At 55.3% G+C, this 19,497-nt stretch overlaps 1 protein-coding gene across 4 annotated transcripts in view; it reads right to left on the reverse strand.

Annotated features, from left to right (window-relative positions):
- Positions 1–248: 248 nt before the first annotated feature.
- ST3GAL1 (ST3 beta-galactoside alpha-2,3-sialyltransferase 1) overlaps positions 249–19,497 on the reverse strand; it is an 88,011-nt gene continuing 68,762 nt past the window's right edge. For all 4 annotated transcript variants that reach the window (XM_027132523.1, XM_027132525.1, XM_027132524.1 and 1 more), the window contains 6 exons: positions 16,474–17,381; positions 10,479–10,675; positions 9,141–9,320; positions 7,834–7,879; positions 6,594–6,713; positions 249–4,709 (listed from right to left, as the gene is read on the reverse strand). In XM_027132523.1, coding sequence (XP_026988324.1) covers positions 4,536–4,709; positions 6,594–6,713; positions 7,834–7,879; positions 9,141–9,320; positions 10,479–10,675; positions 16,474–16,785 — 1,029 coding nt within the window. In that variant the 5' untranslated portion in view covers positions 16,786–17,381 and the 3' untranslated portion in view covers positions 249–4,535. The remainder of the gene's footprint in view (positions 4,710–6,593; positions 6,714–7,833; positions 7,880–9,140; positions 9,321–10,478; positions 10,676–16,473; positions 17,382–19,497) is intronic.

The raw sequence follows: 19,497 nt of genomic DNA on the forward strand, positions 1-19,497 counted from the left end.
CGTTGGACAGATGAGGCAGCTGAGGTTCAGAGAGGTTGGGCGACTTTACCACAGTCACACAGCAGGGAGAAGGCACGGTTGCATCTGAGGAGAGGCTCTCTCTCCATGTCCTGAACATCTGGGCACTTGGTTCAGGGCAGACACTAACACAGGAGGCGTCTTTTTAGGACTGAAAACATCTCCTGAGCGGAAACCTCAAGAGATAGCACCAAGGTACAGCCCTCACAGAAAAACGACAGACACACCCAAACAATAAAATAGCTCTTTTTTTATTCACTTTGATTCGGATCATTGGAAATGTTCAACAATAAATTAAAAATAAAAAACAGAGCAGAGGCTGAGGAAGGCAGACTCTTGCCAAGTTCATTCAGATGAACAAACACTTAGCTGCAAAACCTGGGAGTGAGGCAAGGCGGGGGGGGGGGGCAAAGAACGCAGATTTTAAAACACCACCAACCAACCCAACAAGATTGCAAAGAGGAAAAAGTGCTCAGGAAACTTTGGCTTTGACATGAGTTCAGTTAAGTGCTAACGTGATGGTGCACCCATGTCCATCCTACCGGCGCCCAGTGAGGGCTCCCAGGTTAAAGCTGATGTCTGGACCAGGACGCTGGGCAGGAGGGCGACAATGGCAGTTCAGAAGCTGAGCAACGGGGTCAAGTTCAACACGAGTACGGACCTCTGATGGTCTGGGAGGGAGACAGGAGGCCAGAGGCTGGCTGCTTGTAGGAAATGCAGTGCTTTGGGTAAGGACAGACTATGTGATGCTGCTTTGCCTGGCCCGCTGCTCCTCCTACACCCTCTTCTTTTTTTTTGCAGAGGTGTCGTGGACTGCCCCCCAGGAGGGCTCAAAACTTGTTAGCCCAGACCCCAGGAGAGGATGACCAGCCAGTGGCCTGAGGCCACATCTGCTGCAAACCAGATGTCCACGATGGACACAGTGACATCCCTGAACTCTGGGGGAGCGAGGACAGTTGCCAGTCCCTGATGGCACGTGGCTGGAGTCCAGCCATCTTTGGCTTCCCTGGAGAAAGCATTTCCGACCACAACCGTGAGAGGGAGAGTGAGCTCTTTTCAGTTTTCCATTTTTCCTTTGGGTTCAAGCTGCCTTAAAGAGAACAGTTAAAGCAAACATCACAGTTCTCAATATTCTCTGTGATTCTATCCCACCTTTGATCCAGAGGCCCAGACTGCGTCGAGGTAGGACTGGCCTCTCGCTGGCCCTTCTGGCCATGGCAGAGCCTGGGATGCCATCACGTCCCTGAACCCACCCCCAATCCCCGCGACAAAAATCGCCTGCCCCCGTTCTAACCTGGCTTCTCTCTTTTAGGTCCTATTTCCTTGGGTCTGCCTTCTCCCACTAAGCCCAGCCCTCGTGGTTTGCTGGACGATGCCTGGACAAGCCAGGGTTTCAAAAGGCATCAATTCAAGAACTTGCTTCTCTTCCCCAGATTACTACAAACCGACCCTCCTTTCTTCCCCTACAGGTGGGTGAGAGCAGGGGCTCCAGGGGTCGTGTGGCTGCAGGCATTGCTTTGCTCCAGCTGAGAAAGCAGCCTCTTCACTCCCTGGGGGAGTCAGATGTCTGGGATGTTGGTAACATCTTTCTCCCTCATCAGTTCCGCCTTTCGGCTTCAGGCTCAGCACTGGTTACTGCAGGCTTCGTGCCCGGGGCTGGTCTCCAAGGAGCTCTCTGCCCGCGGAGTGGACAGAGCCCTGGGCTGGGATCCCGGAGCCCCGGGGAGCCCAACTGCGTATACTGTTCATGTAAGAACTTCCTCGTGTGGGTGCTTCTCGTCCTCCAGCGATGGCCAAATCCCCGTGGGAAACACTCTTGTCCAGTTCTCAGCCACCTTTACCCCAGTATGGGCCCCGCTGGTTTAAGGCAATGGTGCGTTAATCCCGGCCACGGTGGCTGGCTGGATTCGGGTAGGTGGCCGTTGTTAAGCCACAAGATGATGTCTGCCCCAGCTCTGGGAAAGCATGATGCTATCTCCTCCACTGGAAGGACGGTGTGAGAAGGCCGAGGTTACAGCTTGCCTCGGGCCACCGTGGGCAGCCTGAGAACGAAGCCCGGCGGTGAGAGGCTTGTAGTCCGAAACCTACACCGACTACAGTTCTTTGAGGGGCCGGATGAGCCTGGCTGGGAAAGCCCACCTCTGGAGCCAAGAACACCCTATTTTGGCTCAAAATCTGTTTCACAACTGGTTCACTTTTGCAATCACTTGCCTTCTCTGGCGTTGCTTTTCTCATCTGTAAAATGGGATCCAAGGGCTGAAAGGCATCTCACAGTGAACAGCCTGGTGGGAAGGAGAGGTGGAGTGGGGACCAGGCGGCTGAGCCAGGTGGCGCGCAGCTCAGCTGTGGACACCTGTCTGCTCTGGGGACCTGACTCAGCACATCCAGGAAAGCTAAGTGCTCTCTCTGACCCCATCATCCTGAACAGACTTGGCTTTTAGGAGAAGGGGAGAGCGAGCTCAGGGGTCAGCCCATACCGCTCCCTGCGCCAGTGTCCATTTCTGCAAGGTTTGTCCCTGGGATTAATCAGCCAACCAGCACGTTTGCTGAATTCTTCCCGTCAAGTACTCCCATGAGCTCTAGCCTCTGAGGATTTATGCTCGGAATAATAACCTCACAGCAATTTACAAGCCTTTTATCAGTCAAGAGGGTCTTCAATTTTGCAGAATTTTAAAGCTGGAACAGGTTTTTGTTTGTTAGCTTTTAAAAACCACTTTCTGGATCCTGAATCCTTGAGAATCGAATAAAAACTGGAACCTCTCCCCAGGAAAATACTCATATACAGGGACTCGGGGGAAAAACAAACGTGGTGTGTGACTTCTAGGGATGCTTGTGAATGCCCGTTGCCATCTGTGGTCCATTTGTAATTCCTCTCTCCCCATTTGCAGAGGGAGAAAGTGAGGCTGGGGAGGGCAGGGCTTACCCAGAGGGCTGCAGGGAGCAGCGGAGGCGGCCTCCTGGCTTCCCAGACCAGGACACGGTCACAACTCCTCAAAGTATCAGTGGCCTTTTAGGAAATGCTCTTGACAGAAAAAAATGGGCTGCTTTTGTTTGTTTGTTTGTTTTGTTTTGATTAAATGTCAGCAACTGGAGCCAAAAATCACTGTCCTTTCACGCCTGTGACACTACTCCCCACCCGGCCCCAAGACAGTGCCGCTGGGTTTGGCGATTCCTAGCCTGAGACTCAATTTAAAGCCGGTAATGAGAAAGAAGAAAGGTAGGACTGGGAGAGAAGGAGGTACAGAGCATCCCCCAAACCTACTGACCTGACACCCCACGATCTGCCCACCAGCAAGCCCTCAAGCCCTAGACACCACGGTACCCCAAGTCTCAGGATTCCTACAAAACTGGCTTCGAGCGTCCGCACCCCAGCTACCAGCCGAAGCGAGAGCAATTGAGTCACAAAGTGCAGATGACGTCAGCTGAATTTTAGAAACAAAACAATAAATAATCAGGAAGGCTGACAAGGAAGAGCGAGCAGCTGGGACGTGAAGGATGAGGTATGACTTCTCCCCTCTGATGGTCACGTTCCTAGGATGACCCTGCAACCCCCAGGACACCACACAGGTGACCAGGAGGGATCTGGCCCAGAGCGTAGACCCCTGGGGGAAACTGCTGGCTGGTGGCGGCCTCCTGCACAGCTCTGGAAGGTTACGGGCACCAAATCCAGTAGTCTGTGAAAATAAGTCCCCATGGCTGACGGGCCTCTGGATGGAGCCGCGTATCATCCGAGCTTTGTTCCAACTCAGACGCTGGCTCAGGGAACTAGAAAACTGTCCCCGGCTACAGAGTAAGGGGGTGCACTGCTGCGGTCCCCTTTCCCAAGTCGGGGCTCTTGCCTCATTTCAGCCAAATGCATGCATCTCTCTCCCCAATACAAAGGCACACAGAAGGCGTCAGATCTGCTCTCAGTCATCATGATAAACACAAAGATTGATTACTCAAGGGAACAGCAGCTTGGGAAGGAGACATCTGGATACTTAGAGTCTCTGAAGACCTGTGGGTGAGGAGCCCTCCTGGCCACCATAAATGAGCTTTGGGCAGAAAGGGGAGGCGTGGTGGTCCTACCATGTGAGGGAGGCCCCACATGGCTGTCCTGGGGGTCGTCCTCACCCAGGAACTTCACAGCGAGAATCAGAGCGCTGGCCCCGGACCCCTCAGCAGAGCAGAGTCTCTGGGCATCCTCCCCAGGAGACCATCCTCTTCTTTAGAATGTGGAAGTCTTCGGATTGGACCTCCCCCACAGTCTCCCCACCTTCCCCAGCCCGGAACAGCAGCGAGAGGGGTCTCCCCACCCCAGAATGGTTCTGAGACTTGCCCTGCAGCCCTGGCAGGGCTCAGCAACCTTGCTGAGTAGATTCTACCAAATGTTGGGGTGCAAGAGGCTGCGAGGGGCACCTGGGCGCACCCCTGAGGCCGGCCCTCCAAGTTCCCAGAGCGCAGTGGCTCCGGCGAGAAGCTGGGGCTGGATGTGGAGAGGTGCGCTCTGGTGCATCTGTCCTTAGCCCTTCACAGCGTCATCTTCCCTTGAAGATGCGGATTTTGTTGATGGATGCCAAGGTGGCCGTCACATTGGACTCAAAGTCCCCATCGTGCACCCCAGTCTTTCGAAAAGCCCCTGCCGACGGGTTGTTCTCCCAATAGTGGTGCCAGTTCCCTTTGCTGTCCGCCCCGAAGCCGTACAAGTCCACCTGCCGGGGCAAAGCACAGGTGAGAGCCGGACAGCAGGGCTGCAGGTGGACCCTCTGACAAAGAGAGCCTGCAGGCACCCCCAGCATCTGTACATACCACTTCCAAGGATTCACAGAAACCCCTCTCCAGGAGCCTGGAACTCCCAGAGGCTTGGGGAAGCAAAGGCAAGTTGAGTAAGAAGTCAAGTCCAATGCCAGAGCGCACAGTGGGAGGCTACTGCTTGTGGGTGGCCCTGCGGGTGCTGGGTCCACCTCTGGGGAGGCACAACCTCTTCTCCAAGGCTCGAGGAGCAGGGCTTCGAGGCCCAGCAGCCTGCCCCAGATCCCAGCTCTACCTCTTGATGATACATCCTGCAAGTCCCAAATCACTTCTCTGAGCCTCACTTTCCTCCTATGGAAAATGGGGCCAAGAGCGATGACCACAGCGAGGTGGGCGGTAGCTCTGATCCCTGCCTTCCCTTGGGCGAATACCCATCTGGTCCGGGGGTCCTCACTGTCCGGTGGGCGGGGCAGGGGGCGTGCTTCTCATGCATGACAAACTTTTACTGAGCACTTATTCTGTGCCAGGTGCTGCATTAAATCTGTCAGAGTTCAGGCGGATGCTGGCGCGATCAGGGATGCAGGAGCCAGGTCTCAGCCCCTGGAGCTCCTAAATTATAACAAGCACCAACCGGGCCCCCGTGGGGGACAGGGGCTAATGCCAGGGCTCCCTCAGCACCAAGGACGGAGGGGCAGGAGGCCGAGGACAGCAGAGAGAGCTCTTTTGAGCAAGTGACACTTGAACTGGGTCTTGGAAAATGAGCAGAAGGTGACCAGGAAGGGACGGGAGGAGGGGCTTCCAGGGAGAGGGAAAGCTATGTGGGCCGCAGCATGGCAGACAGCTTTCAGGGGTGGGGACCCACCAGGGGCAGGAGACAGCTCTGTGGCAAGTGCAGCCTTTTCTGAAAATGCCAGCAGGGACACGGGCCCGCCCCAGAGCACACGCTAAGGGACGGGAGGGGCATTTCTGAGGCAGAAGCCCACGGGCTCTTTGACCAGCCAGCTGGAGGTAGGGGCTTGGTGGGGAGATGAGAGGCAGGTATGGTTTCTGGGGTGAAGGGCAGGCGAAGATGGTGGCAGAACAACTGAGGCAGAGACGGTGGGCGGGCCTTGCTACCCCCTCGACCCCTCCTCCCTGCGATGTCCACTGATGAGCCTGATGGGGCGAGGGCGGGGATGGGCTGTACGTGACAAGAAGGGACAGCGGCGTGCCCTGCCTGAACCCAAGGCCAGGGAAGAAGCAGGGGCACTGTGGTCCCCATCCTGCTTCACTGTCCACGGGCAGCAAGCACCCCAGATCACTGATGGAAACCCAGGCCCAGGCTGGCATACGGCGAGGCGAATCCATGATCGGAAACCCACGGTTGGCAAAATCACTGATTCTCAACCTCAGTGAACAGTGAACCCCTGGGGGCCGGGTTTCCAACCTCAGGAATTCTGGTGGAAGTGGGCTGGGCTGTGGCCTGGGGGCCGGAATTTAGCTGCACAGATGATTCTGATGAGCAACTGAGATCGAAACCACAACCCCATACAGCTCCCCCGATTATAATACACTCCTGGGGGCGAGATATGCTTATACTGCCCCCAGATCAGATCTGAGCTTCCACCTGCTGGGCCAGGCTCTGCCTTGGGACCTAAACTTCCCGTGCGGGAGACAGTGCCAGCCTCACTGTAGAGACAGGATCGGAGCTTCTAGAAAAGACAGGCTATGCCGGGGCCGGGAGGGGGGATGGAGGTCTGCCTGACTGCAGGTGCTCTCGCTGCCCCTCTTGAGAACACAGAATGAGGAGCCCTCGGTCCCCGACCCCCTGGGGGGGCAGGCAGGCATGGGGGAGGGGGTCCTACCTCATCACAGATGTGCAGTGAGAAGATGACCGAGAGGATGCCGGTGGATGGGTACCGCCCGTGGCCCTGCAGCCAGCTGTCGAAGACGTACTTGATGAAGGCTGGGTGGTAAATCAGGATCTGCGGGAGGGAGGACACGGTGAGGGGTCTGGAGAAGGATACCAGGCCTGTGTTAGGTGCCACACACTATTGTAACCTCGGGGGACCCTGTTGGGACTGGAACTCATAACCCTGCACTCGGGGTGGGGGGGTTAACGTTCTAGTGGAGAAGATGGATCGTGACCTAAATCACTGAGACACAGAGGATGCTAGAAAAGAATGATGAGACTACAGAGACAAAGCAGAGAAAGGAGATAAGGCACTGGGGTGGGAAGGCTTGCAGACAAGGTGACATCTGAATTACAATCAAATGCGGCCAAGGAGTAGGACATGAGGCTGCAGGAGAAGGTTCCAGGGAAGAGCATGAGCTGGGGGCAGGGACACTCCTGTCACACTGCAGGAAGGCACTGAGCCACCCGTTCTGCCTCACGTGGGCCTGAATGATCTCTAGTCCCTAAAATGACCCCGCCTGCCAGCTCTCCCTCTCCTCATGTTACAGATGAGGAAACCGAGGCTCAGAGAGGCTAAGTGACATGCTCAATGTCATGCAGCCACTATCGGGAAGACATCAGCTCCAGCCATACAGTGACTAGCTGTGTGTCTCTGGGCAAGTTACCTGACCTCTCTGAACCTGATCTCTCCAGCTACACATGACAGTGTATGCAAACATCTGGTGTGGCGGACACTTCATTTCCTTCATCCCTCTGCCCTTTGCCCACGTCTTAGCCAACCCCATTCCAGGGCCCACTGGGGAAGATGCAGATATGGAGACAGGTGACGAGGTCTGGCTTTGGAGATGCTCATGCTGTAGGGCAGTGGTTCTCGAACAGCACCAGCATCCCTGGGGGGCTTGTAAAAATCCAGCGTTTCTGATTCAGCAGATCTGGGGTGGCCTGAGGATCCGCATTGGTGACAAGCTCCTGGGTGGTGCTGCAGGTCCAGGGTCCAGGCTTAGGGAACCTCTCCAGGGTTCGTCTCTCCACTCTCTAAGCGGGGGGGCCACCAGCCCCAGCAGCCCGGGGGCCCAGGGGCTCTCCCTGCCCGATGCTGGCAGAGCAGGGAGACGGTGATCTCCGTCCTCACGCAGAGCCTTGAAAGCGAGGTTGAGCTCAGAGGACAAGGCACCTGAGCCTTGACTCACCTTATTCTTTTTCACCTTGATCTTCGTGGGGACAGGAACGTAGGTGCTGCGGGAGGACAAGGCAGGTGGTTAATGTGGGAGGGGGCTGGCGGCCTGGGCATCAGCTGGTAGGGGCAGCTGGAGACGCAGGTGGGGCAAGCGGGAAAGCACACTCATTCCCCAAGGGACCCCACCTCCTCGCAGTGGCCCATTATGGACACCAGAGGGCGATCGTGGCCCATTCGAGGACCTGCTGCTGCATTATGCCGCCTTCTCCCAGAAAGTTTAAGAAGCGGGATTGCTCCAAGCCGTGCACACAGCACAAGCAGCACGGAGCGGGGCCCACAACACCCATCCCCCGCTGCTGGGACGCTGGCTGATAGGCCCACAATGGCCCCTTTTCATCTGCAAGATTTCCCGAGCTCCCAAGATGACGGTATACGTGCCTGGCCACCTGGCCTCACGTTGCATCTACCTCGGGGACAAGTCACGTTCCAGCTTGTGGGACCCAGAGGGAGGGGCCGGCAGCGGAGCCCTGGCTGGTCCAGCTCCTCCCCTGGCTGCGCCCGCTTCCCTCACTGCCCTCCTCCTCCGAGCACAGCCCCACCCCCCCCCAAATCCCTCGGGCTTCCTAACCAGGCCTCAGACAAGGAGGCTTTTGGCCATCTGGGCACTAAGCCACTTCTCTTCAGGCAGGTGCGAGCCTGGCTCTGCGAAGGGGCCAAGCCTCCGGGTCTCCCTGGAGGCTGGAGGTCATGAGAAGGACTAGTGGGAATTCACTGAGACCCGTGCCAAGTGCCCGGAACAAATCAGAAGACGTGAGCTCCTCGGTGCTCAAGGCAGCCGGAGCCGACGTGCTCCACGCCCGGTCTCCCCGCCCGCCCCCCAGCCCGGCCGGGGCCATTCTGACGGTTTGAGAAGCGGGGGCGGGCGGAGGCTGTCATCAACGGGGAGCACCCCAGAGACGAGCACGGGGTCAGAACTAACACGTGCTGTGTCCTTTCCAGCGGGGCTCCCTCTCCCGAGGGGTTTCCAGGGTGTCTGGGGAAGCAAAGCTGGGAGGTCTATTCGGAGGGGCGGGAAGTCACGAGGAAGAGGAAGGCCGGAGCTCCGGGTGCATCGGGGTGATGGGAGGAGGGGTGCCAAGAAGAGCCGGAGGGTCTGGAGGCGGCCGGGGGACTGGGGCTCTGCCCTCCAGGAGGAGGCCTGGGGAGGGGGGGTGTTCCGGGGGAGGAAGAGCGTGGCGGGGGGCTCAGAGGCCCTCACACAGCAAGGAGCAGCAGCGGGACAAGCAGTGCCCCTCCTCCAGGCGCCCCGAGGGGACTTACTGGGAGATGGTGCCTGTGGTGGTGGCGCTGATTACCCACTGCAGGTCGGTGGTCTTGAAGGGCACCAGGACCATGCTGACGTTCTCCGCCAGCTCCCGGAAGCTCTCGGGGTACACGAGGTGGTGGGTGGTCTTGCTGCCCACGTCGGCCTCAAACCCTGCCGTGGGGGCCTTGTTCATCCTGGGAGGGGGAGGGAGAGAGGACCGGCATCACACTGGGGCACCGATTCTGAGGGTCGGCTTCAGCTCCGCGAGGCTGTGCTGGGCCCCAACTTCCGCATCTGTAAAATGGGGGCAACTGCGGCACAGCTCAGAGGCTTTTGCTACTTTTTTCTCATTTATGATCTCGAGTGAGCCTGACCATCGCCACCATCGATGGCCTACTCTGTCCTCGTCCAGTGACGCACATCATTGACCCTTAATGATGACAGTGTCCAGTACGTACTTTATGGTCCTATTTTTATGGCCAAAGAAATCTGAATGCAAAGAATTTATCCCAGGACACAGAGTAACCCAGAGGCAGCCTTGAACTCAGGGCCTGTCTGACCCTGAACCTGACTCTTTCCCCCTCACCATGGACGTGCCCACTGGACACCAGGTACACTGAGGCTCCCTGAGGCCAGGTGAGTGGTCTAAAGACAAAGTCAGAGACCACAGAAACAGGGGATGGTTCTAGAAGGTGCCTGCGCTTCTCATCTGAGTCACTGGTGCCCCTGGGTCGGGTGACTGGTGTGGGGATGACAAGAAACGTGGGAGAGACGTGGGGCATCTTCCTGGAACACCCATTTTACTTGGTGTCAGGGAAACATGTTTTACATTAAAAGTATATAGTTACGTTATGGCCTAGATGGCAAAACAGAGACGGCTTTTATTTTATTTATTTTTTTGGCAGCGCAGCTTGTAGGATCTTAGTTCCCAGACCAGGGATGGAATCCCGGCCCCTGGCAGTGAGGGTCCTGAGTCCTAACCACTGGACCGCCAGGGAGCTCCCAGACAGGGATGGATTTTAAAGATTAAACAAGAGTCCTCAAGTTAGTCTTGCCCTCTGGCCAGGCCTCTCAAGGCCAAGCTCCCAGCCTCCTGGGTACCTCTGTGTATGGTTTCCTCTCTCCATCCAGAGAGGTCCTGTTGGTCCATCTGCAATGCAGATGGGGAAACTGAGGCCCAGAGGGGGCAGTGAGGGGCCCGGGGTCCCCAGGTAAGGCTGGGCACACCCGGACTGGGGTCTTGACCTCCTGACGCTGAGCCATGAAGCCCCTGCAGCTCCAGGGGCCTGGGGGGCAGCGGGGTGGCCTGGGGGGCAGCGGGGTGGCCTGGGGGGCGAGGGGCTGGCACCCACCTGAGCACGAAGTCGTGACTGTCTATCTGAGGCCCGTACCAGGACTCTCTCAGGTTGCCAGAGTTGCCCACGACGGCACAGCGCCGGCAGCCCACCAAACTCTTCTCCAGCAGGGGGTCCACGTTCCCGGGCACCACCTGGAACAGCTCCTTGATGGTGTCGTTCAAGTTACTGGGCTGTTTCTCCCGCTGGAGCCTCTGTGGGCGGAGGACGCAGGACACAGTCAGTCTGGATGTGTTACCTCTGGCCCCCGCTGCTGGGCCCTGAGCCCCCTGTGGTTGGTGACCCAGCCCCTCCCGAGTCCCCTTCTCTCCGCTGGGCACCTGGAGATGCAGGCGGCTTAGACAGCCACCTCCCCTGCCAGGAGCCCAAGGGCCACTCAGGGAGATGGGAAGGCAAGAGATCATTCACTCATTCTACAAAGGTTTATTGAGCACCTATGTGCGAGGTACAGCTCTGGCCTCGACGCAATGAGACTGGCTGGTATGAGTAAAGCACATGGGAGAAGGGTCGGGTGACCCTTCACGCTCGCCTCCCCTCCCCTCTGTTCCCCTCACCCTCCCGCCTCTCAGCTCCTGCAGCTCCAGGACCACCGGGCTCCAGCCAGACTCAGGAATCAGCCCTTTGCCGGATGCATCAAGGAGTCCAATGTCTGCTTAACAAATTGTTTTCACACCCACACCCAAGGTCAGCTGCCCTGGGACCTCTCTGACCCACAGGCGGAGACAAACACTGGGTTTATCCTGAGGGTGACCAGCCCCCTGGTTGGCCCAGGGGTTTCCCTAGAAGCAGGACTCTCAGTGCTAAAAGTGGGATGCGTGGGTCTCCCTATTGAGCCCTCTCTCTGTACACCCACGTCCGTCCACTGCCTCAGGGCCACGCTGCACAGTGACCACTCGCTGATGCACATTACTCCCCCCCTCAGAGTGAAACCTAGAGAGATTTCCTAAGAAGCATCGCATCTGCCTGTGTCACCAAGCCGCAGGGCTGTGTCACTTCAAAGGCAGACGAGAAGGGATGCTCTGGGGCCCAGGTCGGTTGAGCACGTGTCCCGAATCCAAAGCAGGATTTGAAGCCAGGCTTTTATAAACCCACCTTGAAGTCTCTCCCACAACATCACCCCTGCCTCAGAGCCCTGGAACCTTGACCTTTGGAAAGGCCAGTCCCTGAGCTTGGGGAGGGGTAGGTGGCTGTGGGGTGAGTCCCACCAGTTACTCGCAGCCCCAGGGACAGGAGAGGAGCTGGGAGAGAAAGGGGAGGCTAGCAGCTGCTTGGGCCACTGTCTAGGAGGTCAGTGACGGGGGGATGGCGTAGGGAGATCCCCAGGCATCTGGTCCCCACCTGGCATTGGAGGAACTAGCATCCCCAAGGAGAGGCACACCAGGAGGCCTGGATGGTCCAATAGATAAAACCACCCAGCATCTCCTCCAGCCTAAGACACTCACATGCTGCGGGAGCCGCAGGCAACAACATCAGGACCGCAGACATACTTCTACTTAGAAACATCACTGGTTACAATAAAAGAAAAAGGGGAAATAGCAAGCGTAGGTGAGGACACTGGAACACTCGTGCCTCGCTGGTGGGAATGTAAACTCGCGCGGCCACTGTGGAAAACTGTTGGGTGGCTTCTTGGCAATTCCATTCCTAAGTGTTAAAAGGAATGGAAATCAGGGAATTCCCTGGCAGTCCAGCGGTTTGGACTCCACGCTGAGGGCCCAGGTTTAATCCCTGGTCGGGGAACTAAGGTCCCACAAACCGCAAGATGAGGCCAAAACAAAAACAAAAACAAACAAAAAAAAGAACTGAAACCAGGGTCATGAGCACAAACTTGTTCACTCGTGTTCATTGCAGCATTACTCACAATAGGCAAAAGGTGGAAACAACCCAAGTGTCCATCGATGGATGAATGAATAAACAAAATGTGGAACGTGCAGACACTGGAATATCATTCAGTTATAAAAAAAGGGGCATTCTGATATATGCTCCCAATGGATGAATCTTGAAAACACTTATGCTAAGTGTTATTTCACCGGCTTATTTGCCGGACACAGAAGGACACATATTGTACGATTCCACTTACAGGAGATACTAGAATCGCCAAATTCTAGCATGTAGAATGGCGGCTGCCTGAGGGATGAGAGGGGTGCCGAGGAGGGTGGTTATTAATGGATACAAGGGGCTTTTGTTGGACGTGACGGAAGCGCCAGGTGCGGGTAGTGGTGATGGTAACCCAGCATCGTGAATGCATTTAATGCCATGGAATTGCACACTTAGAAAACAGCGATAAATATTATGTTATGCATATTTTACGACAATAGGACAAAAATTATATCCAGATTAAACACCTGCTCCGATAGGATCTCCTGGGGCAGCTCCAGGCTCCTGAATCACCTGGGCTGATGTGTGACATCTGGGCAACAGAGCCATGTCTCACAGGCTCCCAGGTGATGCTGCTACTGGTGCAGGGACCACACTCTGAGAACCCCTGGGATCGAGGACCACAGCCAAGCTGCCCGGCAGGGACCTCCACGAGGGCCCCCACCCAGGAAGAGCCCTGACAACGTGAAGATGCGCTCAGAACCAGAGAGTGTCCTCCATGCATGTCATCGCCTCGGGGAGCACGACACTGTATGCTGGGTTAAGGGAGCAACACGGCGTTCTTTAATCCAGCGCTCAGCAATATTTACTGAGCACCTACTACGTGACACGTGTGCCTGCTTCGCCTCGGGGGCCCCGGGGTTTGAAGGCTCACAGTCGGCAGGGTACCCATGCTGGGAGTGCAGCATCACGTTGTCCCGTCCACCTACTACTGACTTACCCCTCTTTAATGATTCACTTTAAAAAGTAAGTTTATTTTTAAAGGAAATCTCATCTCTCTGCCACAAGCGGGAAGCAAGAATTACTTGGCAGAAGTAAAAAAATCTGTCCAAAAAAAAAAGGAAAGTGTCCAGTACGATGAAAACAAAACCACTTTATTTGATTCCAGCTCCATCCCGTTGCTTGCCCAGGCAAGCCGCCCTCCTTTGCTAGAACCAAGATGGGCAGGTGTTAGAGGCACATCATGAAACAAGGAGCGACATTTAATCCTCGCAACTTCAAAGATGGAAAGAGAATTAAAGCCGAATGACATCCTCGCCCTGAGCGTGATGTGATGCTCTTAAAGGCCCTGCCCCTGTATCACCAGGAATCACGCTGCCCCACCGGCTCACACTTCAGGAACCTTGGCTCTGTTTCAGACACTCATTGGCAGGAACGGAGATTGAGGCCCAGAGAGGGAAAGATCTAGGCCACGGGGTGAGTACAGAGCTGAGTAGAACTCGGGGACAGCGGGCTGGAATCGAGCTGTGTTTCTGGGGATTAGAGCCCTAAAGCATCCACTCACCAGCTGGAGTAGATGAGGCAGGTCAGTACCGCTATGTCCCCGTCTTCCTTGGGAAGGAACTCTCTGACTTCTCTGCCTTTTGTAAATGACAACGGAAGTCCCAGAGGGCTGCTGACATGCACGCAGGAGAGAAAGGGCAGAAGTTCCAAGACACCCTTCTCCCCTCTCACTCTTCCTGCCTAGTTTCCAAGCAGTGTATTTCTTGGTCTACAATCAGCGCTCAGGCAGCGGCTGCTGCTGTTGTCAGAGGCTCCCTGGAAGCATCAAGTCTTAAGGCAGAGCCTGGAGGCAGGGGCTGAGACAGCCAGCATCACCCCACTGCTGCAGGACATGGGGGACTTCGTGATACCCAAGGCACCTGAGCTGTCAGCCCCCAGCTCCTGAAGGCTTCTTCCCGATTCCCCCACGCCTGCCCTCCCTCCCACGTGGGTCTGGAGGAGCAGCGGTGGGCAAGAGGATGGGAAAGCAAGGGTGCCTTGGGGCGGGCGGCCAGGTCCCAGGCCTGGCTCTGTATGGATGGCTGAGTGACCTCAGTCAAGTCCTTCCCCTCATCCTGGAGACAAAGCAGAAGAGGGAGCAGACACGAGGGGTCTGCTCCAAACCAGGGCCCCGAATAGGTCTGGGGAACAGCATGTCTAGGGCCAGCCCCTCTGACACCGGGCATCAATCACCTTCTGCGGGCTCCCGGCCAGCCAAGCATCCTTCAGGGCATTTCCCACCAGGCACGTCATACTTTAAAAGCAGGGCTCTGTGTTTGGGGTCCTAAATCTGGATCTGTCAGACATTGTCCTGGCTGTCTGGGGGCCTTTATGCAGAGCTACGGTGCCTGCTGGAACTCCCAGGGTGTTTTGTTTGTTTGTTTTTGGTTTTTTTGTGGTACGCAGGCCTCTCACTGCTGTGACCTCTCCTGTTGCGGAGCACAGGCTCCGGACGCGCAGGCCCAGCGGCCATGGCTCACGGGCCCAGGCGCTCCGCGGCATGTGGGACCCTCCCGGACGGGGGAACGAACCCGCATCCCCTGCATCGGCAGGCGGACCCCCAACCACTGCGCCACCAGGGAAGCCCCCAGGGTGGTTTTTATTTCAATATTCTGTGTCTCCGTCTGGAGGGACGGGAGCGCTTGTCAGATGTGGTGTCCTGATTCTTTACTCAAAACATGTGGTCTGTGTGTTGTCAAGGAACCCAGAAGCTCTAAAGCCCTGCTCCTTTCTGTTGATTTCTATTCATGAGGAACCTTCTCCCCTTCCTTTCTACCCTGCAAAATCCCTTCCAAGAGGCTAAACTCCAGCAAAGAAGGACTGCACATAAGGGCTGGGGTGGGGACGTGGGAGGACAATTTGATGAAACGGTAAGAGCCACATGGGAAAACATTCAGCCTTCATAAGTGCTGAAAGAATGCAAATTCATTTTCCCTTGCCCGTTAAAACAGCAAAAATAAATAAAAATGTTAAAACCTAATGTTTGCGGTGCTATAGAGAAACCTGGTGAGGTGACTATTACTACCTCAGTCTGAGAATCTGAGAGGAAGAGCTTCCTCAACATCACCCTTGATAAAATATAGAAAGTCAGGAGCAAAACCCAGGGACCCTGCGTGCCTATCACCCATCACCCTGCCTTGTGCTGGTCTGCTTTCCCTTCTCCTCCAACCATCCCTGCAAGCTAAAAAGGCAAGGCTGTTTCTTTCCATCTCAGTATCTTGGCATCTAATAGATGCTCAATAAGTCTTCAATGAATGGATATTTCTCACTCCCCTTCAATCCACTTTGCGCTCAACAACTAGATCACATCATGGACCTCCCCTAGTTAAAATTCTACAGTGGTTTCCTGTTGCACTTAGAACAAACCCCAGGCTCCTAGCTGTGGGTCCTGACCACTCCCAGACGCCCGCGCTCACGGCCACACACAGCTCCAGCTCCTCCAACACACCAAGCGGATGCTGCCCCAGTGCTCTCGCACTCGCTGTCCCCGTGACCAGCGGCACTTTCCCCAAATCCTCCCGCAGCCGGCGCCCTCTCCGCCTTTGGGTCTCAGCTCAGTTCCCGGCTGCTCAGAGACCTTCCCGACGAGCCCATTTACAGAGGCCCCTGCCCCAAGTTTCTCCCAAACCCCTTTTATCCTCCTCCGAGCACTTCTATCCGAGTCTATCTTGTTTATTTGTTTCTTATCTGTCTCTCTCTGCCGGAATATAATTCCATGAGAATAACGATCTGGTTTTTTTTTTTGGCTTCTCCATACCCAGAGTGGGTTAAGTAGTGGCCTCTAAACAGATATGCCCAAGTCCTAATCCCTGGAACCTGCACCTTGAGCTCCGGCTTCTGCCTCCGAAATCGCGAGAGGATGCGTTTCTGTTGCCGTAAGCCACAAGCGTGCGGTCACCTGTTACGGCAAACACAGGGAACTGCTACAGAGCCCTCTGCTCTGATTTATAATATATACAGGAGATCCTCAATAACAGAGGCTGAATGCATGAACCAACGCACGTACGGATGACCAGCATTCTGAATCCCGCCAAGCGCCTGGCAGGGCCCCTGGTGCACACTTGGGTCTGAGCGTCTGGCAGGCAGGGGCCGCCCACATCTCACCCCCAGACCCACACTCAGCCCCGGCTCTCACCAGCCACCAGCTGTAGGTGTCTTCCTCCAGGAGCGCGTTCTTGGCCGTCAGCAGCGGCTGCAGGGACCGGTTGAATCTCTCGTCGAACCAGGAGGACACCTTGCGCTCTCCGATGCAGCGGGCGCAGGTGCAGGGCCTGTGGGGGTAATTCACGAGCCTCCTGAAGTTGTCCGAGAGCTCGAGGACCATCTGCCTGGGGAACCACGCGGTGGCCACCATGGTGTGGGAGTAGTTCAGGAAGAAGGAGGTGAGGAAGATGAAGAGGGTGAGGAAAGTGAGCACTTTGAGAATTCTTTTCCTCGCGGTCGCCATTTCTGCTCTCCTGACGCGGGGCCTCCCAGGGATGGGCTGCAGGAAATCGCGCCTAATTGAGGAGGAACTTCCACGAAAGATCCCAGAGACAGAGGATCGACTGCAAGGCAAGGCGGGGAGCCCCAGGGAGCCTCAAAGCCTCCTATGGCCACTGCTGCTGGGCAACAGCCACCCGGCTGTGCCCGACATCACCCGCGACACTCAAAGGCTAAGCGGACCACTTGTGGCGGGGTGCCTCTGCTGGCGTATAATTTGTCTTTTCAGGAAATAAAGCGGCCTGCTTCCTCAGCAATCCTTAAACAGCCGATAATGTCTCCTGATGAAGCTTTAATCGAAACTTGATAACAGTGATTTCCTTTCCCATCCAAGGGGGTTGAGGTGTAATTAATCCTTGTGACAGGCCAGGGTCCCTCGGAGGTGAGGGCCTCGAAGGAAGGGTCGCGGTACAGGACAGGGTCAAGCTGTCTTTGTTACCGCCCTCCAGAGACGACGGTGTGTGACAATCCTTAATTAGAACTTGGTCTTGCCCATGCTGTCACCAGAGACGTGGCGGTGAAGCAGCCAACTTGACAAAGGCACTGAGGGTTGTCTGACATCTGCACAGAAAAGGAGGAAGAAAACAGGATGAACTTCTATTACTTTTTTATAAAAACCATTTCTCTCTCTCCACTTCCTCCCATCGTCTTCCGTTCTGTTGTCAAGCCCATGTGGCAAGTGGCTGCAGACGATATTTTACCCTTTTGAGCCTCAGTGTGTGCATGTGTACAGTGGGATGTTAATGCCTATCCTTCAGGGTTGCTAAGAGACACAGAAGGTGGCCCACCCATCTTTCCTGCAACCAGAACCTAGTACCTTTAAGAATCAGACCTAAGTTTGTGAAATGAGTTAATAACGCACGTACAGTGCCAGGTACACAGAGATTGCCAAGGACATGCTACTTTCTCTCTCCTTCACTCTCTGTCTCTCAGATTCTAAAGTTCAACCACAACCAAAATGGTATGCTTAGGGGGTGGCCCAGGCTTCCACCTGGCCCAGGTTCAAGTACTGGTTTACCAGTTGTATGGCTTTGGGAAAGTTATTCAGCCTTCCTGACCCTCAATTTTCCCTTCTGTAAAATGGGATAGTAATAGCTCCACTTATAGAATGGTTATGAAGATAAGACAAAATGCTATATGCTGGGACTTCCCTGGCAGCGCAGCGGATGAGAATCTGCCTGCCAATGCAGGGGACACAGGTTCAAGCCCTGGTCCAGGAAGATCCCACGTGCCGCGGAGCAACTAAGCCTGTGTGCCACAACTACTGAGCCTGTGCTCTAGAGCCCACGTGCCACAACTACTGAGCCCACGTGCTACAACTACGGAAGCTCACACGCCTAGAGCCCGTGCTCCACAGCAAGAGAAGCCACCGCAATGAGAAGCACGTGCACCACAACGAAGAGTAGCCCCCGCTCGCCGCAACTAGAGAAAGCCCGCGTGCAGCAACAAAGACCCAATGCGGCCAACAATAAATAAATTAATTAATTTTTAAAAATGCTGAGTTTCTGGTGTTCATTAAGTAACTGCTAAACTTTCATTTTCCATTTTCAATGTATGAATGAATGGTCTTGGATGAGCCACTAACAGCCAAACAGGACGGTACAGTCACACATATCTATCTCCTCAGATGACTGACAAAGTATGCCATCAGCTAGATAGGGGTTTCCCAGGTTGTCCTAAGAAGAAACAGAGATTCAAAGAGATTAAATGACTTTCCCAAGGTCATGGGGAAAGTAAGAAGCAGGATCTGAATCCAGACCCACACCCCTCTGACTCCATGCACCTGGAGGGGCCAGGGTACCAGAAACACAAGCAGGAGGTCTGCCCTGGACGGGACAACCTGTCTGTTAACTGGGCTCCAGATGACCATAGTTGGAGGGATACAGAGAAAGCTGGGAGTTATTTAATCAAAGAAAGCAAACCAGGACTCCTCAAACGCTTGTAACACAAGTTCCCACACCTCACTGACTTTCTGGGCTTCTGCAGAGTGCAGCTGTGGTCACACCTCTGCACTTGAACATGATTCCCTTTGGTACTTGCCTGGAACGTGCCCCTATCTCTATCTGTCTGATCAATTCCTTCCCCATCCTCAAGGTATAGACTATCAACAAGCAGGATATATTTTTTCCAGGAAAGCAACAGTGGAAGGAAGATTGATTTACCTTTTTGGTAGAAAGAGGGGCAGCTCAAAAATCAGATTAAATCCACAGTGCCTTCCTGGAGGCAGCCAGGGCTCAAGATGTGTTGCCTCCACTGCTTCCTCAACACCTCAGCCCGGGTGGCAACGTCTCTCCATTTGCCTACTGCTCCACTTTCTACTTGTCGTGACCATGTGACTTGTATGTAGAACCTAATGGTGTCCAGAGCTGTCCCTCCCAGCTGTCCCCTGCTTCTCCATCAAGCACCAGCTCTGTCATCTGAGTCAGATTAACCTGCTTGTCCTCAAGGGCGGGCTCTGATCTAACTTGGCAGGCAGAGGGTTCCCACCCGTCCTACCGCAGTCATTGCTCCAGGGATGGACGTGTAGCCTAATTCATCTGGAGTGAAGCTCCTGACTCTTTGCAGTGGGGGGCAAAGAAACATTCTTTTGCTCTGGCCAGTCTGCTGTTTGGAGGCGAGGTCAGGGTCGTACTGGACATTTTGCTAACTCAGTGGAAGAGGCGAACAGTGTTGAATC

The sequence above is a fragment of the Aethalodelphis obliquidens genome, unplaced genomic scaffold, assembly GCF_003676395.1.
Source record: "Aethalodelphis obliquidens isolate GAN/ISIS:26980383/991018 unplaced genomic scaffold, ASM367639v1 scaffold41, whole genome shotgun sequence".
In the NCBI taxonomy this organism is placed as follows: domain Eukaryota; kingdom Metazoa; phylum Chordata; class Mammalia; order Artiodactyla; family Delphinidae; genus Aethalodelphis; species Aethalodelphis obliquidens.